This window comes from Harmonia axyridis, chromosome 5, assembly GCF_914767665.1.
Source record: "Harmonia axyridis chromosome 5, icHarAxyr1.1, whole genome shotgun sequence".
Taxonomy (NCBI): domain Eukaryota; kingdom Metazoa; phylum Arthropoda; class Insecta; order Coleoptera; family Coccinellidae; genus Harmonia; species Harmonia axyridis.
In genome coordinates, this window is record NC_059505.1 from 21,965,588 (window position 1) to 21,990,418 (window position 24,831).

The window sequence follows — 24,831 nt, forward strand, 5'->3', positions numbered from 1 at the left end:
TTAAAAACATCCTCCGAACATTTTAAAGGGGGGCTATGAGAAATATTTTTATTGGAAATTTTGGTAGTGGATTATTTTGTTCATGAAGTTTAGCCCATCGTAGTGAAAAAAAATTTACCGAGCTACTGCTGCACATTACACCAATAAATTTTATATTTTATAGTGATATCAAAGAGGTATCACACAAGTCATTTGTTATTCAAAGAAAAGAGATATGGCTGTTTTTATCCAAATGGGTACGTTTCTGACAAAATCAAGTTTGTCAATTCTGTTTGACCTATATAACATTTTGAACAATTGTCGCACGGAATCTTGTAGATTAATTCACTACAATCCATTATGGGGTCGACATCCTTCAATCTAGAAAACAAACTACTGCAAGTTGAAATGTTGTAAGAAACCAATTTCACATTCCGTGCGACAATTGTTCAAAATGTTATATAGGTCAAACAAAACAACTTTTAGCCCCGGTGCACACATCCGACATTTGCAGTTGCGACACCGTTGCGGTGTCGTACGCTAGTGTGCATGCTCCCATTTGATTCTTTGTACCACAGCCCGCATGATGGCAGTTACGACGTCGCAACGGCACGGCGGGTAGTGTGCATGCTCTCATTTGATTCTTTGTACAACAGGCCGCAAGTACGACACAGCAACGGTGTCGTAACTGCAAAAGTCGGATGTGTGCACCGGGGCTTAGGCCCGGTGCACACATCCGACTTTTGCAGTTACGACAGCCGTTGCGGTGTCGTACCTATTCAATGCACACTACATACTACACCGGCGTGGTTGCGGAGCCGGATCAATTCAATGTGCACTAGTTTCATAATCAAATAAGTCCAGAAAGTATTACATTCACGATGCTGAATGGGAAACTAGTGCGCATTGTATTTGTTGGATCATAAAAATTTAAAACTTTTTCAGTTTTTCATGATTTCTACGAAACTGTCACTCATATGATCTTGAAATCTCTAGCTGTTTCAAAAATTGAATTTAAATTTTTATCAATAAGAGTTTGAATAAGACACTTTATTACTTTCGCAATAACTATAGACAATGATAAAATCGTTCGGAAGAAAATATATAGGCTACCAGCGGACTCACCGATCATGAGAAATAGAGATCAATTGTTGAAAATCCTGTTGTTCGAAGAATTGATGAGAACAACATACTACTACCCAATAAATTTTTCTGATAACATCATCTCATTTTAGTTTCTTCAATGAAGAAATCGATATCCAATTCCCTCTCTGCCATTGTGCGAACTCACGACAAAAGTCGTATGTGTGCACAGGCCAATATAGAAAAGAGTACTAAGAGATCGCATGTACGACTGCGGCCCAGTTGCGGCCTAGAGGGACATGCTACGAAAAAACGATCGTATGATGGCAGTTACGACGTCGCAAATGGGAGCATGCACACTACCCGCCGTGCCGTTGCGACGTCGTAACTGCCATCATGCGGGCTGTGGTACAAAGAATCAAATGGGAGCATGCACACTAGCGTACGACACCGCAACGTTGTCGCAACTGCAAATGTCGGATGTGTGCACCGGGGCTTAAGAAACATAGTACGACAGCATAAATATGATTGTCACGAAATTCGAATCCAAGGATGCCAAAACAGCCCTTGCAGCTCACTATTTTAATGAAAAACATCAATTTAATTTTCAAGCTGTCACTGTGTTGGATGTAGAAAGTAATTATATTAAACGAAACCTTAGTGAAATGATATACATTAAACTGAATTAAACTGTTAATTGCCGAACGGACACAAAATTTGAGCTCACAACATTTTGAATCTTTTCAAAAACAGATGTTTAACACCGTGAATCAGGATTCCTACATTCTAACAACATATTGCAGACTCGACCTGTAGTTGAACAAGTTCAAGAATAAAGTAAACACATCAGTTTGACACTCTCATTGACTGTGACATTTTGTATTGTAGAGGACGATCGATTTCATGGAAGATCACGACAAAATTCTCCTAATTGATGTTGATTTCTGTTTCAATTTGCGCAACAAGCTCATATTAAGATCTTTTATGTGGAAAACATAAGTTTCAACTTTGGTACGGTTTTTCGAGTTAATTGGTAGTGTTCTAGTCAATTCCATAATAAGATAAATAAAAAAAAAATCGAATCTATGAATTTCAATATGTATTTAGATCAATATATTTTTATCATCTTTCATTGTATATGTGTGTTTAGAATTTGTTTCGAAGCAGTTTAAGAAATTGATAATTTAATGTTAACTGAAGAAATGATTGTACATTATTTAATATTCGTTAATTTCTCTCTTGTAGCCCTGAAGAAATGGAAATATATCCGCGAAACGTTGGCATAAGTTGGTTTTAGTTTTTGATAACCCACTTTCCTAAAATCCTGTAAAAATCAAGTACAATTTCCTTAGATTTTTTGATTATGTTGTTCAATCTATTTCTGTACGCGATAAACTGTTCTCTAGAGTCGTTACTTTTATTAAACTTATAAATTTTATACAATCTATCTCTTTCAGCAATCGATCTAATTAGGTCTGTTGTGATCCACTTTTTCCGCTTCAGAGATTTCCGATTCCTGACAACAATAGTAGTGTTAGCATCCCGGGTCTCATAAAGTATACTCCAATTGTATTCAGTCAAAGACCTCCTCAACCCCTCGAACTTAGTTCGTTTGAACGACTGTTTTGAATTTACGCTTCTATTTTGCTGTATACTGTTACGTTTTTCGGTTAATTAAATCGGTACTTCTTACTAAGCTAATTTATTTCAGTTACACAACTATAAACAACTATTTACAGAAGATTGATTTCAACTATTACACTAATTTATTTACACTACTACATTAATTCATTTCTACAACTTATATTTAATTGAGTGTACGGCACTGACCGCTGTTTACGACTCACTGATCTCGTCTACTACTTCGATTGGTTATATACGGCTGGCATCTTCGCTGGCTGCCTCTTTCCTAGGCTGTTCAGTCCCTGAACATATCCGGCCCGGTGGCTAAATCTGCAGGATTCTCCGTTTCTACAATTTTCTTGTTCACAGAAATAGCACCCAACGGTCTTCTCTTGAACTTTGATCCTCTCCTCAAAGTTGTAATGCTTCCTGATCAGATCTTCCACTTGCAAGATATTACCTCCCAGTTTCTCATTCTTGAGAGCGTCCTCTCTCATTATCAACCAATTCACGCATACCGACTCCTCCTTCTCGAACAACTGAGCGTCCAGATTCTGATCATAGATATCCTTTTGCTTCTCCCAAGTATCTAATTCAAGCTTCAGGATTTCGATCTTCTCTGCAATGTCTTGGTCTATATAAACTCGGGATGGTTTCAATTACTGCAAGTTATATTTCCTCCTCTCTGCGCACACAACAAGATATTTGTAAGCTTCCACCATATCTTCCCTCTTGCTGTCCATGTGCTCATTGGTACCTTGGAATTCCTCAACAAGTTTCTTGGCCTCTTGCTCTATAAAGTCCACCTTATCCTTGACCACTTTCAACTCGCCTTCGAAAGCCTGTGGTTTTCTGAGCAAATCTTGGAGCAAGTCTCGACTATTGGTATCGTAGCACAAGTCAACCTCTTTCTCGCTTATCCAAGAGATTATTTCTTCAGCTCTTCTATCGAACATATGCACCTGTTTTGCTCCGACCAAGAGTTCATTCGGAACGTTAATCAGCTCTAAATATCCTTCCATTGAGTCTGGACCTCAATCATCTTCTCCTGGATCTTGGCGCTATATCTGCATTTAGCTTCGATCAGAGCATTTCCGCTAACTAAACATGATTGGAGCCTTGCCTCGCTATTCATTATACTAGCGTAAAAAGTGTCGAAAGCATGCTCGACATCAACTCCATGCTCTTCAATTATGGACTTGGTCATCTGGTCCTTGATCCATTCTTGGAGCTTGGTGCACTCCTGGAGGAACTCGAAATACTTGAAGGCTTCAAGGGAGGGAAACTTCCCTCTGAGCCACTAGCTGACGTAACTTCTTGAACTCGTGCACTATTTCTTCCTCTCTTTTCTTGATGTTATCTGCATCGTAGTGCTCTTTTCACAAGATTGCTACATCTCTGAGATAATTTATCAATTGTTTCCTGGTAAGCTTTAACTTCAGCAGCTATCATATCCAGCTCTCCCATCAATAGCTGAATGGAAATCTCATCTCTACCAACCTCACTTGTTTCCAGAGCTGACAACTTATGAATCCAGACCTCAGCTTCGGAACTCTCCTCGTAAAACTTTTCCGATTCAAGGGCATGCAACCTCAATATCTTCAGATTGGCCATATCCCTCACCATCACAATTCGATTCTCCAATTCTTTCACCTTCTCACTGATAGCATTGGAGAAATCATGACCGGATCTCATCATGTTGACCGCCGTATCCATCAAACTTTTCACGATGTGTTTCCTCGAGTTCAGCTCGACCTCCTGCGTCCGATACTTTTTCTGTAAGCTCTGAACCGCGGTAACACTGATACCCTGGCACAAAGACGCTGCCAGCGATTTCCTGTCGCTCAACCACTGTACCTCCTCGTCTATCTCGTTAATGATCTCGTAGTTCTCTAGGTGATGTTGGTAATCATTTTCCGAAGCTGGATTGCATCTTAGGATGTTCTTGACTGAAGTCAAGTCGTTTCCGAAATCGTTAGAGCTAACTTGAATCTCAATTTCACTGAGCCAAACATCAAACTCTTCGACGGACTTGCTGAAGAGCAGCTTGATATGCCTCGTTCAGCTTTTCCCGTTTGAAATGCTTGAGTTCCAACAGTCTCTTCCAATCCTTTTTGATTTCTTCCAGCTTTTTGAAATTTTCTTTTTCATTTGTGGAACAGGGGTAGATGGGTATAGCAATAACTTTTTATATAATATATATTTTCTTTTAAAATTTGGGTTCAATCAAGTTAAAATATGACATAACGATGTTGTATTGTTACTTTTATAAAATAAATAAAATTACTTTCATGCTACTGACTGCCCCTTCACCTTTCAACTCAGTGACCAAATTCAATTAATACAGAGGAAATTTTCGAACCACTAGTCTGTATTGAATTTCTAATAAAGTCATATATGTTAGTGATGCTTCTAAAAATTGTCATTGTGAAGAGTGCAATAAGATTTTCATTTCATATATCTGAGAATTAATGATTATCACTGTACCTATAAAGTGAGTGGAAGTGAGGTGCTACATAAAAAGAATTTTATGTTGAGTCTGAAGTGAGTTTATTTTTATTTTTCTGCCCTTATGATGAAATAACTATTTGTTGCTTATATTTTTGTCTAATTTATTGAATTATTGTTAATAATAATTAATAAGAGTAGAAAAAGTCCTATTATGCTCAAAATACAAAATTGACCAACAAATTTTACTGTCAACAATACAAGTCTATTCTTGAAAATGTGTATTACTAATTATTATAGAAAATTCATAATTACATTAAAATAAAAAGATTACCTACTGATAATCCTCTATTATTTCCCCTCCTCAGAACTCAACCTGTACCCCTAACTTGTATAAGCTCTAAGCTTCTGAAAGGTCTAAGAGACTAAAAAAAATAAAACATAGAACATCGATAACCTTTTAGAATGCTCAATCAACTTTGGCAAATGGATATGTTTGAAGTATCCCATTCATTTTGTTGATTTTAACAAGATGTTCATTTTTCTGTTGATTCTATTTGAATACTTACCAAGATTAATAAGTTTTTCTCCATTTGACATGCATGACATATATTCATAGAAAAGAGAATATAAATTCTATCAAATTTAATCAGCCCATTCATATTGCATTTTGAAATAGTGTTGACAAAAGTGAGCTTGCATTCATTAACTAGCCACATGTTAAGAAATGTGTTTTTTTTTAACAATTTGCCATTTTGATTCATGGAAATATCTGGTGAATATCGACAAATTCTCAATAAACATAAATTATTATTTTTAAATTTAGGTACCTAGCCATCCAAAAATTAATTTTTTCATGTAAATTAATTAATTTTGAACAAAATGAATTTCCACGAGTCAAGCCAAAATTCTATGAGATGAAAATTAGTGAACCATATTGTTAAATTCAGTGTTTGGTAACTAATTTCGGCAGAATTATACAATATAAAATTGAAAAATCAAATAAATGCTCATACTCTAATAGTGTTGGGTTCATATTTAATCAGGAGTTTCTTATGGCAAAACTTGAGATGAAAGTTGATCGAATACTTACACTACAACAATCACCATAAGTCTTTTCTAATCTATAATCCTTTTTTGGTGCCTTAAATTGTAAATGTGGTTTCAAAAATGAGACAATAGGTTTTAGAATACCCTGAAAGCTTAAAATCACTTAATCAATTCTTGTCATTTTCAAAATCACAACTATATCATGTATCACATTCCTACTGAAAGACAAACATTGACCAAATCTTTACATGTTCAGATTGTGTTGACCGAAGGTGATTGAAACTTTTTTTCTTGAATGGTTTTAAGGTTTAACAAACGAAAAATGTGCTGATTTCTTCATATGAAAAAAAATTATTTTTATTTTGTTTTTTTTTTTTTTGCAGTTACCCCTAAAGATAGAAATGCGGAGAAAACTGATTTCAGTGATTATACTAAATTGGAAGAGAATAATTTCAATCCTAGTGTTGGTTTTGCTTCTGAAACTACAGAGCAAGAAGTAAGGAACATTTTTAATTCAAGTTTGGGATTAACTTTCAACTAATTTAATTTCAGCGTGAAACTCTGCAAAATTACAAAATGGCCACAGCCAATGCAGTAATGTCTTCTGATATTTTAGTTGATACCCAAGATACTATCAAAAACCAAGGTGACTTTTCTCCATTATTTGAATTTTATAGGATTTCATATAGATTCAAACTGCTAAAAATATTCAATGAGAATTATTTTTAGGTAACAACAATTTTCCATCAGATCTTTCACATTTTAATGGCTTTACTAATGGCTCAACAACAAATACAGTATTGAATCGTGGCCAGGTCAACCTGTTAGTTAATAATAGTAGCTCTAGTTCAGCAGCCACCACAAATACCAAAAGAGCCATTAAAAGCGGTATGTAAGTTTACTATTTTTGAGACTAAGTTATTCTGCACAAAGCAGTGTTTATTATATCATATATTATCAATTTGTGTTGGTTCTAAAATAAACAAAATATCCAATGCTAGAAGTCTAGGTCAAGAACTAACTATGGATAAAATGCTGCCATCAGAGGTAGGTAGCGATAGGTAGAGCTCATCAGTATCGCACAACCAAACCAATGATGATCATCAGCAGGTGAAAAGAGGCCATTTAATTGAACGCCAGCCAGCAGTAGCAATGAGACTACATATACCAATGTGGCACCTTGTGTTCAAGCCTTTTGCCATTCTGATATTCTGTTTATTTATCTTCGGTCGCTCTGCTAGAGCGTTATTCTTCATCATCATCAAGTTATTTGACATTATTTATTGAATAGAGCAATTCATTGTCAATCAAAATTAAAGAGTGGCTCATAAAACATTTCAGCCTAATATTTCTGTAAGTATGAGTTATTCCAGAAAATGCTGACAAGGATTAATTTTTATTTGGAGGGGGGCAGACATCTTGTGATAGCAAATTTGTGGGAGTGTGATTAGCCTGTGGGATGTAACACCCTCAAGTATCTTGAATGGCAAAAGGGGTGGAGTGAGACAACTTTGAAGGTTTTGCAATGCTATTTATGGATATTCTAAAAAATTTCTGTTTCAATTACGAATAATTCTATTCACAATCGGTAGGTAATTCATGGATTTCCAACCTTCAAAGCAGGCAGGAAGGGAATCAATACATACTATATACTTTCACGGCTAGCCAATCTCACTTTCCCGGCTAGCATGTGTCACTTTCTTTACCTACACATATACAATCATTGTTATTTTGCCAGATCCAATCTATGGGCTAACTTTTTATATGTATATGAACAAACAAGTTTCCATGTGAAACTGAAACTTTTGATAATTTTTTTATAGTTTTATGAGAAATTTATATATCATGATACATATAGTTGAAAAAGGAAAAAAAGCTATTTTTCCTACAACTGCTATGAAAAGTAGCGTATTCTGCATAATTTACTCAATTGCAAAACTATGTATTGCGCATACTGTGGGAAATATTATTCCCCACGGCACTTTGCCCACACCTTCCTTAGTAGACCAATGAAATTGGGTTTTTGAGTCGTTTCTATGGAAACGCAATAAATTAGCACATACCGTCAACGAAGGTCATTTTGATTTGAATCAAGTCCATTACTTGAATTATTGAAATTTGTGCAGTTGTAGGAGAAGTATAGTGTGCAACATGTGGAGAAAGTCCTTTTCTCGCTCGTGTGTTTGCGGCACTCGCCTTTCAGGCTCGTGCCACAAACTTCCACACTCGCGAGAAAAGTTGGACTTTCCCCACTTGTTGCACAATATACTATTATTTGTTACAGAAATTTTTATGGTTTACTTATAAAAAAATAAAGTTTATATTATAACTTCAAAACTGATGCAATAAAAAAACAATCATTACACCAATGGATTCTGCTGAAAAAAGGGGCTGTAGAATGCTTTTGTTTCATCTTTAAACACCAGTTATGAAGAATTTATGAGAACTTTTCATTTCACGCCATTTTTAAATTTTCTCTTATAGCTTGAAAACGGTTCAATTTATGAGGATGCGGTTCACACCATATTTTTCAAAAATTGAGCCCTAAAATGTGTCATTCATTTTTTTCAATCAAGAATCTCAAAGGGATTTTGAGTTTTCCTCACTAGACAACGAATTTGGCACACCCGATACAAAGGCAATAACATACAGAGAACAATCACACAAATGTACATCTGGGATAGCAAACATAAATAAAAAAGTAGGACAATAATGAGTGTATAGGATCTATGTTCACGTGCACTTATGCTCGTGGAAAGGTCCGAACTCCTGTTCTTCTTTCAGATCTCGCCCCTTAGCACGTGACATCTTGCAAATCCTTACGGTTGGCTACGATCGCTGGTATCCTGAACTTTTACTGAGAGCGGAATTATCGATTTTATTGAAAATTTGGTTTCTTGAGTAGGAATCATTTCTCTTTCAATTTAAAATATTTTCAGCGCTGCGGTGTTGCCGCTTATAGCAAAAAGTATTAACAACATCAATATTTCAAATAAAACACCCTGTATATTACTTTTTTAGATTTGCCGTAGCATGCTTATTATTTATGTACTTCCTTGTCTCTATCTCTAGCGGATTTCAAGTTACTGATTGATTTACTCCAATGATAGCTTCAATTAAATATCAACACGTCGGCACTAGGAATTCTAGAAAGATGAAATTTCGGATATGGGTTATTAATATCCCATGTCTTATTATTACGTACAATGAAATACGTATCTAATCATACAGGGTTGTTCAAAATCATAAGATTCAACGAGATATAATTGATAAAAAGTGCATTTTTTTCAAACGGAATAACCTGAATATGATAAAGATGTATTGAAAGAAAATTAAATTTCCTTTCAGACGATATAACATGTTCCTATTTCAAAATTGTAAGGTTTTGTAATTGAAAGCTAGTTTTCATCCCATAATGACAATTTAAAAATACATTTGTTTTAGATATCTATGAAATATATAACTTTTAAATTATGATAATTTGACAATCAGCTACACCGATTGTACAGTATTGCTGAATTTATTATAAATTAATTATTAAATAAATATATAATAATAAATTTATTGGTTCGAAAACTACAAATAAACTTTAGAAAATACTGTGGAGTTATTCAATGACAACTGTTTCATTATGAACGAATATTTGGTTGATAGACGATTCTTCACGCCCAAAGCTTATAAATTTCCTCTTGTTTTCTGCATGTTCTTTTTACCATTTGATCTTTTCCTCAAAACTTGTATATATTATTATCATTAATAATCAAGAAGCTATAGTAAAGCGAAAAAGTAATAATATACAGGATGTTCTATTGGAAATATCGAAGTTGTTAGTACTTTTTGATATAAGCGCAACACCGCAGCGCTCCTACGCTGGTTCCTACCGAAGAAACTAAATTCTCAATATAATCAACTTCCGTTCTCCGAAAAGTCCTGGGTACCATCGACCGTGTCCCATCCTGTATAGTTGTGTTGGATTTTGGTCTTTATGGATCAATGAGCATTTTTGAATGAAGTGGCTTAAGCTCCTCTCAACGCGACCGCAGCCGCTAAACATTTAGCCTCTGGAGGGGCCTTGTGGCCCTTATGTAGGGAAGGGCGAAGTAATAAATGTGTTTGATGCCCTATCATTGCAGAGCTGTTGGATACTGCTACTAAAGAGGAATGCTCTAGATGGCACCGACGCCTTATAGACGACGTTTGGTATTTAATTGCGGGTTTATCATTGTAATTACTACTCATCTTATCACAGTACTCCATCCCATTCATAAGTCCAACGAAGATGGGAGACCTAGATTTAGCGTCTCTCGTTCATAATGAAGCGAAAGTGGGTAGTTTTATAGCATAAATGTATGCATGGATTCAAATTTGTATGTACAGGGTGGGCAAATTTCGATGTTTTAGCACTACAACTTTTAAACCAGAGGTGATAGACACAATCTGAAACCCCATTCTCGGTCTCTTTCTCTGAGAAACTAATAAGAGTAGTATTAATTTTTGACCACTTTTTTTGTTTTCGTGTTATAAGCGAAAATTGGAAAAATAGCGATATCGAAAAACATTTATATCTCCGTTAATACTGATGATAGAGTTCTGAAATTAAAACATCATACAGGCACTTAGTTACGTAGAATCCAGTGGCGTGCAAGTCTTTTCAAAAGGGTTTTTAATTACGAAGCTATGACCCAAAGTTATGTTTTTTCAAATGGAAACACCAGATTTATGTGCCATTTTTTGAAAGCTTTATTTTTCCTGATTTCAAAGATCTATAACATCGTATGGTTTGTATCAATATAAATAATAGAAAATGGTCAAAAACCTTTTTTTACCTAAGATTATCAATATTTCTATGATTTCAACTGTTGACGAGCACAGAAAAAATTGAGCTTCTTATAACAAGAGAAGTGTCCTTCCGTTAATCTGGTTATTTCTATGATTTTTACGAATTACCTTCGTAATTAAATTGTTCAATCATATATGCATTGTTTCATGTGCTATTTGAAATGGATTGGTATAGTATATCCAAAGTCACTTGGAGGAAGATGAATATTTCGATTATACAAGGTTTGTCCAAGTTTCCAGAAATTCCTTTAGGGCCAGCGAATTTATTGCCTAACAATACTTTCAGATAAACCCCGGTATTTTGCAGATCGCGGTATCCACTTCAAAGGGACATCTATGGCCAAGCGTTTTTATGGACTAGTTCAAGTGACTTTGCGGAGACCTATGAAAATAATCTTATGATGCATCCATCTCATTACAACTCTTTCGATTGAAACAATCGATCCTGTGGATCTTTTCGTTATTTCCGAATCTATTTTTAGATAAAAAATTCATAAAATATACCTAGATTCGAATTTTGTAGAAATGAGTAAAAAGCATAGAAATAATCAGATTGATGGAAGGACACTACTCTTGTTATAGGAAGCTCAATTTTTCGGGGTTCATCAATAGTTGAAACCATAGAAATATTGAGACTCTTAGTTAAAAAAAGGTTTTTGACCATTTTCTATTATTCATATTCATACAAACCATACGATGTCATATATTTTTGAAATCAGGAAAAATTAAGCTTTCAAAAAATGGCACATAAATCTGGTGTTCCCATTTGAATAAACATAACTTTGGGTCATAGCTTCGTAATTAAAAACCATTTTGGAAAGACGAGCACGCCACTGGATTCTACGTAAAAAAATGCCTGTATAATGTTTCAATTTCAGAGCTCTTTCATCAGTATTAGCGAAGATATAAATGTTTTTCGATATCGCCATTTTTCCAATTTTCGCTTATAACTCGAAAACAAAAGAAGGTGGCCAAAAATGAATACTACCCTTGTTAGTTTCTCAGAAAAAGAGACCGAGAAGTGGGTATCAGATTTTGTCTATCTCATCTGGTTTAAAAGTTGTAGTGCTAAAACATCGAAATTTGCCCACCCTGTACCTTCCGTTTTGTGTTCTACAAAGTGAATATTCACAAAGTTACAGGGTGTTTTTTATGGAATTATGGTACCGATAAACTAAATGAAACAGAGATTTTCTAATTGATCGTATAATTTCTATTGAAAGAAAAATATTCTTAACAAACGCGCAGGTCACTCCACTGGGCCCCTTCGGCCTATCCAACGTCCAGGAAACCTACCATTCAGGTACTATCTCACCTGAGATTCTGAAAGCGTAACTCCTCTTCTAAAAGGTTTTCATCTGCCTCCAAAGCTTCGGTGATTAGAAGATCAATCACGTTTCGAGCAAATCCGGATACACATCACCAGTGAGATTTCCAGGAATGAACACAGGACCAATCAAGTGATCTCCCAAAATACCCATCCAGACGTTGAGTTTTTATGGGTGTTAAGAATGTTGCTCTCTAGAGAGGTGAAGATTTTCATCGGAGCAAAACCATCAATTATGTTTGTTGACGTTTTCGTTAAGGAAAAAGGTGCATTCATCCAAAAAGCACACGTTTTTCAAAAACACAGGATTTGCAATAATTTCTTGCGAAATTATTTGTCAAAATTCCATTCTCCGACCATCATCTTCGTTTAGTTCATGAAGAAGTGTCATTTTATAAGGATGGAACTTAGCCAGATTCAATATTCTGTGGACACTTGCCCTTGAATATCCAGTTTCCTGTTACCATTTTCTAACACTTCCACATTGTTCCTGTTCAGTCATTAGTTGACCAATTACGCCGACTTGATCATTTTCACCCGTAACCGTACTAGTGCGATTATGTTTTTTGTTTGCAACTGATCCTGTTACCTCAAATTCATTAACCAACTGAATGATAAATGAATGATAAACATTTTTATTAGGATGTCGTTCATTGAAAATCCTCGTAGTAGCCCTAGCACAGTCATTGTACTGGAATAGTTATTTATAATACAAGTGCAGAAGGCATTGATATTCTTCCAAGAGTTCAAAATTCAAAAACGAGCCACGAAGTGGCGAGTTTTGGAATGAACGAGTGGTAGAATGAGCCTTCTGTACGAGTATTATACATTATTTTCTCTAATTCATTGCATTTTCATTGAAATGATTGAAATATTTCCATAAATATATTTTAGTGATTTTTGCATTGAAAAATGTTGGTTGGCAGAACTGATTTCTTTAAGGCAAATTGATGAATTGACAGATAAAGCCGTGGCGGAAAGTTCGGAGTGCCAACATCGAATAATGAAATATAACCATGAAAACTGTGCGTTTCTGATATATTCTCGCACGATTTTGTTCTACAAGATGTGGAAGAATGAACGGAATAACCACAGAGTTAGAGAAATAAATTTTCAACATTTCCTTTCTCTACTCCAACGTGTAAACAATTCTGTAATTTTTATTAAGAACAGATAAAACTAACCTCTAATAATTCTGCAATACAGAATACTGAAACGAAATTTTCTGAAAGCAATAATCTCAACCCACTTTCCCTATTCAAATTCCTGATGGGGTTGCAACCCTCTCCGGGGTTGCACTAGCAACCCCGCTTGGTTCTACTAAGAACCAAGCTTTGTATCCCAGATCATGTCTCCCTGTCATCAAAAATCGACCTGTCTGAGTGTTTTCACAAATTCTGATTCGTTGTTGAGTTATTGAGGGTGGACACTTTTGAATGAGACACCCTGTATATAAGGAAGCTTATCAACCCACTGTTTCCACAAGATGATGCTCGACCACATATAACCAGGAATGAATGCAATCAAATTGGTTGTTAGTCTCCTAGATTTCTCGATCTTTCACGCATTGAACTCGTGCGTGACATTATACAGGGTGTTTCAAGTTCGACGGCCTATTAGACGTTTCTGGAAAATGGGGCCGATTTGAAATCTGAAAATTCGGAATATGACATTGTTCATGATGCCCTATTCAGCTAAAATATTTTCGAAGTTCTGGCACTTCCGGTTATCCAAGAATCAAAAAAAAAATTTCAAAAATAACCTTTTTCGGCAACCGTCCGGGAAGTGCTCACTTCCCGGACGCTTTTTCTCTGAGAAAGTAGCATTTCCCGGCCTAGTCCGGAAAGTACGTACTTCCCGGACTAGGCCGGAAAAGAATCATAGAATTCATAGCAACCGAGATAACGGCTGACAGTTCATATGAAATTAGTTGTCAAAAATTTGCATGTTTTTTTATCGCAATCGCAATAAAATATGGAAAGCAGCAGCGATAGTGTTATTTTACATGGTTGCCGAAAAAATATTGTACGCAACACGCCCGAAAATGGTTTTTTTGGACTCACAGACTTCCAGGACTCGCTTACGCTCGTCCTGGAATTTTGACTATTCGTCCAAAAAAACCCTATTTTCCGGACTTGTTACGTAAATTACTATTTTTTTTCATTTTATGTCATATTATTAAGATTTCTATTTTCAATTACTCTTTTCTGAAATTATTGCGTTTTCCCCATAGTTTTCAAATTATTAAGGAAAAACCGAAAAAAAGAGAGGATTCCCAGTCACTATTACGTGAATTATTTTTACTGTGAATATCCTATGCGTATACTAAATTCATTTTCTCAAACTAGAATGATGTAGGAACATCTTGCATATCATGAATTTGAAAAATATCATCACAGGGTGTTTTAAATAATGTGCCAAAAATTGTGAACAAAATTTGATCATAACTTTTGATTTTCAAATTAGAACCCTATTTTTTTGTGATTTCGTTGGATTCTACGATAAAAAATAAGGGTAGTGTCCAAACATGATTATGCTCCCAAATTCAATAATTCAAGAGTTATTATTTTTGAAAAAAATTTTTTCAATTCTTTTATAACCGGAAGTACCGGAGCTTCGAAAATATTTTAGCTGAATAGAGCATCGTGAACTATGTCATAATCCGAATTTTCAGATTTCAAATCGGCCCCATTCTCCAGAAACGTCTAATAGGCCGTCGAACTTGAAACACCATGTAGATATAGAGGGAGATATCTTCCACGAACACAAGGTACACTTGTGTAGCTTGGGATGATATGCCGCAAGAGGAAATCGATTATGTCATTAGGACTCGACCCAGACGTATTTTTAAGTGCATAAAACCTTGTGGAGTCCCAACACTACTGATTTTTTCCAATAGTTGGATTTCTCTGAAATCAATTACTAACGTAACCCTAAGAAACATGTATGGAAAAAATTGATAAACAATTCATTATTGATGGGTGTTCTTTGTTTTGTCACTTAGTATAGAAATGCAATAGTTTTAAAATTATCTCTCAACGATGAGTGCTAGTTGATATTATTGATGGGGTAGCCATCCCGCTTCTTCTGCTATTAAACCTTGAGGTCTGTTTATTATAGAAGTGTTGTGGCTTCTTGGGAGATAGAACTCCAACTATCTTTCCATAATTTGGGCCGCTCCGCTTAAGGGGACGAATTCACTTGTCTCGGCATCTGGTAAAAATTCTTACCTACGGAAATATCCGGTTATACAGTTTTATGTGGGACTATATGCATTTTCTAATCTATTCTAAGCAGAAATAAACTATTGTACACCTAATGTCAGATAAGATTAATTAATATTTTGTTTTATTTTTAATGTGTTTGGGTAATTTTTGGGTATAGGATCAAATCTAGTTTTTAAAATATCGACTTGTTTTAGAAAAGAATAATTTATTTAACCGCATATGTTTCAAATTATAATTCAAAAAATTATATTTCTTGATATCCTTCATTCTAATCACTAAGATTTAGAAATTGCTATAAATATTGATAATCAAACCTGTATACCAAACACCTTGTTGAATTTTGTTCATTGGTGCGGTGAATTATTTATATGATAATTGTGGATGAAATTTTTCTAAACCAATACTGATTTTCAGTTTGGCTATTTCATATACCTAGAAAACACAATTTTAGTATTGCTGGATAATAAGGAAAAATAATCTTATATTTCCTTTTTCACGGCATTTTGGCGGATTACTGAGACTACTTATTTCCATATTTGAACTTATTTATAAAAACATAAGTCAATTACTAGTAGTTGTGTTACCATTTCCTTAAGTACATAGACTAACTACCAAGATTTAACATCATTATTGAATTATTTTAAAGAGACCCCAATAATGCAATCCTAAAGAATCTTTAACATATTGCCCTTAAATTACAGAGACTTCAAGCAATTCTTATTCAAAGTCTTAAAAATATACTTGAAAAGGTTACAGGATATCCTTTGAACTTTCATTTCAAATTTCATTTTTTTTTTTTAATGAATGCTAGATTACATCTCTGGACTGAAATCATGAATGTAATCGTTTAAACGAAAATAGTATTAATGAGATTTACTAATACAAACCGATTTGAAATGCAGCTTGTCCTAAAACTAACTTGGTTACCCCTACGGTGGCTGCAGATGTATTAAGGACAGCTTCTCTCCGCCACCAGAAGGGCCTTATGGCACCTCAGATTCTTCATGTTTTGAGCACCCAAGAAGTTCGATTACCTTGTCTGATGGAAGATGAACAGAACAGAGAATTCCCATCTATTCATGATATATATCAACCACTGCGGCAGAAAGTTTATGCCGTTATCTTCAACTTGCATCATTTGCGGTATCTACATAGCAAAAGAAAAGGTGACTTTTATCATTATGTTATTCTCTGCCTGTGATAAAATCAACAAGTTTGAAAACACCACTATAAGGACAAACCGAAAAAAGACAATCCTTGTTTTTACACATTTATATATGAACTAGATAGTTCTGTTAGTTGAACAATACTTTGATCAGCCTTTTAAAATGAAGCACAAGCTGTAATAAATAAAATACATGAAAATAATATATTATAATAAAAACATTCCTGTCTCTTTTTTAAAGACAGAAGTTTCCTTTGACGTTTTCCTTTACTGAATTAATTGCAATAGTACCTAATATTATCAATCTGAAATACTAATTGAAAATCTCTAGTTATTCAAAAAAGAATGACACAAATTTTGAAGGCTGAAGATATAGCTGAAAATGATATAATTGTTACTATAAATAATGTAGAAAAGAAAGAACAAACTTTTCAGATTTAAAAAATCATGGCTTTTGCATCATTATATTAACTTCTATTTAATTTTAATCATAATTTTAGTGTGAGTGTAAATCTGCCAACGCCATATTCACTGGGTCTGGCTTCATTTATCCTATTCGTTACTGTACTTGAAATAATTCTTCATGATATTTGTTTTAACTGTATAGAAACAGTCCAATCATTTAAACGCACTGCAATTTTCAGACGAGCAAATGCTTTGAGTATTGAGTGTTATTCATTCACCGCACTTATTTTTTAAGAATAGTATTGTTACTTTTTGATGAATATAATTTAAAATATACAGGGTGTCCCAAAATGACCACGACAAACGAAAACGGAATGTAGATCAGAAAGTGATACCTGATGTGAAAAAATCGTTTATTTTATATGGAAGTCTCAGAGTTTTCGAGATATTTGATGTTTTATGAAAATGTTGAATTTTTCACATACACTCTCTCATACCATAGGCACAATTAAATACTTTTCGAATCAGTTTTTACCCTGAATATTGTTGAATGATTGCTTCAATTTATGCACTGAAAAATAGCACAAAATATTATACAGAGATTCTGAAGAAAATGTTTGAATTTAAATTTAAATTGGATCTAAGTTGGTGTGAAAAAAAAACACTGCACCTTTTCTGCATATTAAGCTGAAAAGTTGTCTATTCTGTGAGGATTTCGAAAAGGTAAAATACGGGTGATAATCTTATTCAAAAAAAAAAAATTCAAATGCTTATCAAAAATGGAATATTTCTGTGAAAATCTAATTTTGTCACTTTTTCCAATAAAAAATCCTTTCATTCTGCACATTTTGCTGAAACTTATTAAATAATTCTATTGAAAAATGTTAGTTACTCCTTAAATTACTTATAAAGTAAAATTATTCAATGATATGCGCACAGGAGCTTCAATATCAACAAGTTTATTGTAAAGTCACTTTTTAAAAATTAGAACAATGAACGATGTGGTTGTAAAAATAATTCACAATTATTATTAGAGAAAATGTACAAAATTACCACCCCTTTTGCTTATACATGCCCTGCATCGATTGAGAAATGATCTTAAAGTATCCAAATTTCTTCTCTCTATGATGTGTGCTGGTCACCCGTCATGTTGAAACCACAGATTAAATCGCATTTCCAATGGTATATCTTCCAAGAGTAAGGGTATATCCAAGAATCCAAATAGTTGGTGCCGTTTGGTGATTGCGGCAATTCTTTATTGATTAATTTTTGATAAAGTCACTTGCTTTTTCCAGGTATTTGAGCTTGTACGCACAGCTCATCACAAAAAGTTATTGATATCAACTCAGTAAGTGAATTGCCACCTAAATGACAATTTATTAATGAACTGATTGATTATTTTCAGCAGGGTGTTCAAAATGAAAGACTTTGTGGACAGGGTGACAAAATCAGTTTTTCAGAGAAATGTTCCAGTTTCGGTAAACATTTGAATATCTTTTTTTCTTAATAAGGTTATCACTTGTATTTTACCTTTTCGAAATCCTCAAAGAATAGGTAACTTTTCAACTTAATATGCAGAAAAGGCCCGTTGCTTTTTTTTGAGACCACCTCAGATCGAATTCGGTACAAAAAAACACTTTCTCCAAAACATGAATTTTAAACATTTTTTTCCCTGTATAATATTTTGTGCTATTTTTCATTGCATAAATGGATGCAATCATTCAACAGTATTCACGGAAAAAACTGATTCTAAAAGTATTCCATTGTGCCTATGGCATGAGATAAAGTAGTTAAAGTGAAAAAATTCAACATTTTCATAAAACATCGAATATCTCGAAAACTGTGAAACTTTCATATAAACGATTTTTTCACATCAGGTATAGCACATTCTGATCTACATTCCGTTTTCGTTTGACGTGAACTTTTTGGGACACCTTGTATAATTAATTTACTCTTATTTATTTTTCTCAGAATCTGGAGAAATCTCAGAATATGCCCCACAGCCTGACATTATCGTTAAAGAATGGAAATACAGTCGGAGCAATCCTTATATAAAACCTGAAGAAGTTAAAGCAGAGCCATTACCGTGGGCAGTTCCTACCCTACATAGACTTTGGTTTGGCCCTGCAATGGACGATAAACGTAGGAGAATGAGAGCACTCCTTTCTTGCCTTAATTCAGATTCCCCTCTCATACTGAATACATCTTATGTACCTCAACATATGCTCATTATGGCTTGTGTTTTGAGGTACATCATGTCACAAGACAGACCTATTATGAGGCCACAAGAGTTGGACGCTTTTCTTTGTCAAGCTTTCAGTGCTGATCTAATGAACGCTCAATATCTGCAAGAGTTAACAGTAAGTTGTGTATTGCCTGCCTAAAGTATAAAAAAATTTGCTCTTATCTATACACTTACGTTATGAGTGCCTAGGATCCTGAGAATCTAAAAGCTAACAGTTCTATCAGGTGAGAAGTCACAATGCAGTTCTAATGTTCTACTCTTTATTGATATATGTCCTAGCTTTCGACTGAGTCTTCTCAGGGATTATTATTATTTATACTACTACAATATATATATATACCACAAAAATTTCAATAACACGATTATAAATTGTCCAAAGAATGCTGATTGTTTTTAGTTGAGACTTAATTTCTTTTATTCATTTAATGTCTCTTCAATGTTGAAGTTGCATTGCACGATCGTCCAAGGGCGCATCTTTGTATAAGATCATTAAATCTTCGAAATTTTGTGCCATTTTACGTTTTAGCATCCTGTGATTCGACGTGTAGCAGGTCATAGGATAGGCCAGGCGAGCTCCCGATTAATCTTGATTACCAAGGGCTAGCAATTGAAATTTTATATAAAATTTTATACCCATCTGTTGTGGTAAAATCACTGAACACGAAAGTGCAAACTTTCTTTTCTGAAAGCGCTCTATTTATAAGAAAATTCAAATTTGCAAGAATTCATTTTTATTCATAACAGAAAAGAATTTATAAACAACATCTGCGAGTGCCGATAACAATCGTCATCTGTTCGTATCATCAACAAAGTTCAGTGGCGGAGATCAGCAATATAAATGTGATCGCAGCGAAAACAAACGGAAATGTTTCCAAATGGATATGATGCCTCGTTCAAGGGATCGACAAATATTCGACAATCAAATATCTCCCCAGAATCTTTCAATTACCATATCGAACAAATAATCAACAAAGACACGAAAATAGTCAACAATCTGTCTACTCTTAAGCCATCCAAACCTCAATTCCACCTTCAACTCAAAACATTAATGCAAGAGAATGTACTGAACTCTGTGATGAATCATCCAATGAAAGACCAAGTGATAATAGCGGACACTCATGGCAAACTATAGAACGGAAGAGAAAAAGACCAATAAGTCGTCAAACCTCTGATGAAATATTCAAAGAATTGACAATATCCAACAGCTTCCAGTCACTCATGGATTGTAATGAAAATCAAACAGATAATGACCCAAATAAACCTAAATCTGATCCAAAACCTCCACTGATTTATATTTATGGAGTTTCCGATTACTCATCAATGATCCAAAACTTAACTTTGGCTACAGAGAAGGAAACATTCTACACGAAAACTCTAGGTAACAATACTGTGCAGATAAATCCAAAGAATCCTGAATCATATAGAAAACTGATTAATCACGTCCGAGCAGAAAAAATTATTTATCACAGTTACCAACTTAAACAGGAAAGAGCCTATGGAGTAGTCATTAAAAATCTCCATCATTCCATATCGCTTGAGGAAATAAAAAATGAATTGGATAACATTGGACATAAAGTGTGTAACATAATCAATATCAGACATAGGGTGAGCAAGGAACCACTACCAATGTTCTTCATCGATTTAGAACCACAACATAACAACAAAGATATTTACAACTTGGAATTTCGAATCCGAATTGAACCCCCAAGGATCAAAAACAATATAGTGCAATGTACCGGGTTTCTCACCATAATTTGACCCCCCCCCCCCTTTAACTTTGTTACTAAAAAAGGTACAAAAAAATGTTTTCAACAAAAGTTCCACGAAATCGACTAGTGTTTTCTAAAATTATTTCAAAAAATTAAATATATACAGAGTGGGCAACATATTGCATGCAACTTCATTTTTTCAAATGGAACACCCTGTATATTTTTCTATATTTGACTAGCTGTTTTTCCCCTGATTTCGAATATATAACATATGTTTAGTCTATCTCTCTTATTCTGAGTACCACAGAGTTTCAACCAGAGTTTAAGAACCACCTAGCATGCTCAGTAATAGTTTTCAAGTGGTAGGGGCTGCGATACCTCAAAATGACCTTTTTAGAGTCACAATTTATAGTGAAAAACGTTCGCCATATATCGTTAACAACGAGATAACTTAAAAGAGGGTATTTTGAGTTATCGCAGCCTACTACGTGAAAAGTGATTCCTGGAGCGTGCTTGGTGATTCTAAAAATTTGAAACTCTGTGGTACTCAGAATAAGAGAGATAGACAAAACATATGTTATATATTCGAAATCAGGGGAAAAAGAGCTACTCAAATATGGAAAAATATACAGGGTGTTCCATTTGAAAAAATGAAGTTGCATGCAATATGTTGCCCACTCTGTATATATTTAATTTTTTGAAATCATTTTAGAAAACACTAGTCGATTTCGTGGAAAACATTTTGTACCTCTTTTAGTAACAAAGTTAAAGGGGGGTCAAATTTTGGTGAAAAACCCGGTACAAGATGTAAAGCGTATGGACATACAAAGACTTACTGTTCTAAACAGTTCAACTGCGTACGCTGTGGCGGGCCTCACCACAGTAAATCATGCAAAAAACCAAAAAATCTCCTCCAAAATGCGCTTTATGCTCTGGTAGTCATCCCTCAAATTTCAAAGGTTGTGAAACCTATCGGAATCTAATAGAGTCACGAAACAGAGACAATCCACGCTAAACCCAAAGAAATACTTCTGGAACACAAGCTCATTACAACGCTTATCAAAATCCTACCCATACAAACGTTGAAAGTTCAGATGTTGAAAACAAACTGACTAAATTTCTAGACGAATTCAAGACATTATTCAAACAACCATTAAATCAAAACAGCATCATATTGAACATGCTAACTACTCTCATCAACAAAATTTCCAATTAATAGAAGGCTCCATGAGCCTTCAATTAAGTGGATTTCACATTTTTTCTATTGGTTTCATGTACTCGTGAAGATAAAAGGCGTACCAGATCAATGTTGGATTCTTCTAATGTTGTTATCTCAGTTTTTAGATCAAATGAAGGTTTTCTTTATTGTTGTCATTATGGTCTGTATGTTCCTTCATTTCTTGTTTAGATGTTGTAGTATTTTCCTGAAATTCAGGATTGCTGTCAGTTCCTGGGAGTAGTTTCAACTTCACTCCTTCAACACAGTTGTCGCAGAAGAAGCAGACATGTTCAAGCAAACCAAATTGTAATTGGAGAAAAAAGAATGTTTAATGTCGGTTGCTTTTAAATATGCACGTCAGTTTCAGAAATTTTATTTGATAGTTATTTATTACGGACTTTTATGGATATTTTAACTGATTATTAATTGGCTCTAAAACAAAGAGAACAGATTTTTTTTTATAATCGAAATCTCATTGTAAAATCTTTCTCATCAAAATTGTTGAAATGATCTTTTCTAACTAATCCATCTTGGACGTCGAATCTGAAAATCTTCGTCACTACTATCGTCATCTTCAAATGCCAGTTCTAAAGCCCTCTGCATTTTTTTATCATAACTATATTATAAGATTAATTGTCTATTTCAACAAATGTATATACACTTGAAAAATGCCTATCAAGCACAGACTACAGATAATATAGATAGAACACTCGCCTTTCCCCACTCAAAATTAAGTTTTAGTTCAGGAACCGGTTGATTGGCACCGCTGTGGGCGCTGTTCACAGATTACAGATGCCAATCTGTGGCGCTGTTAGTCATTTGTTTTCGTTTGGTTTGCTGTCATTTTCATTTCAAACTAGAAGCTCAAACAAGACGTTATTCGTTGAATTAAATACAATTTCCGTACGTCGTATAAATTAATTCCAAGAAAGAAATATACTTCAAAATTTCAAGGTAAGTGCTCCAATCAAATAAGTTTCAATATAATAAATAATGCATATTTCATTTTATCAGAATGCCGAAAATAAAGAAATGTTCTGTACCTGGATGTACCGATGAGACAAGTGTAAGACATTGTTTCCCTAAGAGAAATTTGAATATTTTCGATAACTGGCTCCAAATTATCCAACCAAAAAATTGGCAAAAATCAAGTAGGGAAGAAATTTATCGTCAAGAATTGGGGGACATGGATTTTATTCAGGTACGGCAGTACAAATATGGAAAGTTAACAAAACCTGGGCAGTGTGTATCATTTTTATTTAGGCATTCTTTAAATTACCTTCTTTATATTATTCCGCGAATTTGTGAAAAGAAAAACAATTCCCTCTATTTAAAATCGTTTTTGATGAAAAATTTAGAATTCAAAATATTAAACTGTAATGAATACAGTTTGGGGGAAAAAGTATGTGAAACCATTATAAGATGTTCCTTACACTGGTAGTGCAAGCAGGTACATGAAATTATAAATGGTACCGACACAAAATTTTGAAATTCCTTCAAACTTCCCCTTATGAAGAATTTGTAGATCCCATCAAATTGAAGGTGAAAAAGAATCTTTGATACAAAGAGAAAAAAAAGTTATTTAATGATTCATATTAATTAATCTGTTTATGTTAATTATTTGTTGGTGATACTCATTTATTGTTAATTCATTTATACATATGTATATTGTTTATTTGTTATATATTATTGTTGAAACTAATTTATATGATTTAATGTTGTTGATTTTTTTATACAGATATTGTTTCCCTATTGTTAATTTACTCATTTTTAATTACTGCTAATTCAATATATTTTCTTTATAACTAACGACTTTTATTTCCACAAAATTTAATATCATCACATATGGTCCCAGTTATCTATGAAAAATTCAAATGGTCTTTGATTATCGCAGCACCAAACTCCATTTGAATTGCTCAATATCTCGTATTGAGCAATTCAAATGGAGTTTGGTGCTGCGATAACCAAAGACCATTTGAATTCAAATTCAAAACAAGTATAGAAAAACCACTCATTTTAAACTTCCCGCGTTTGTCGAGTTTGTTCGAGAACCAGACGCCAGGGGGAGCTATATTTCAAATAATTCGCTTTAGAGAGGGAAGTGTCCCATCTATGGCATCTGTAATCTGTGCCATCAAGTCTCTAGTTATCATAGACTACTGGTATTAGGAACAAATGTCAACTAGAAACGTCACGAAAAATCGTTAAACAAAGTCAAGAAGTGTAACGTGCTAGAAAAAAGTGACCAGTAGGCGGGGCTTATTCTATTACTAAAATTGGAGAAAGATCAGGGTCGGATTAAGTAAACTTTTACGAAGGAATACAAAAATCAACCGTGTTCATCACTTTTTAAACAGTCTTAGCATCGCTCACAAACAATTTTTTGTTTCAAATAATATACAACATATCCTGCTATATAAATTATAATTTAACCATCTTAACCATACTCTAAATATATTATAATTATATTATATTTGGAGTATGGTTAAGATGGATATGCAAAAATTGTGTT

At 34.2% G+C, this 24,831-nt stretch overlaps 1 protein-coding gene across 2 annotated transcripts in view; it reads left to right on the plus strand.

Annotated features, from left to right (window-relative positions):
- Positions 1-24,831, plus strand: part of LOC123681098 (constitutive coactivator of PPAR-gamma-like protein 1) — an 88,729-nt gene that overhangs the window by 14,617 nt on the left and 49,281 nt on the right. For both annotated transcript variants that reach the window (XM_045619304.1, XM_045619303.1), the window contains exons 7-11: positions 6,567-6,679; positions 6,736-6,829; positions 6,913-7,071; positions 16,479-16,742; positions 19,118-19,506. In XM_045619304.1, the coding sequence (XP_045475260.1) occupies positions 6,567-6,679; positions 6,736-6,829; positions 6,913-7,071; positions 16,479-16,742; positions 19,118-19,506 (1,019 nt within the window). The remainder of the gene's footprint in view (positions 1-6,566; positions 6,680-6,735; positions 6,830-6,912; positions 7,072-16,478; positions 16,743-19,117; positions 19,507-24,831) is intronic.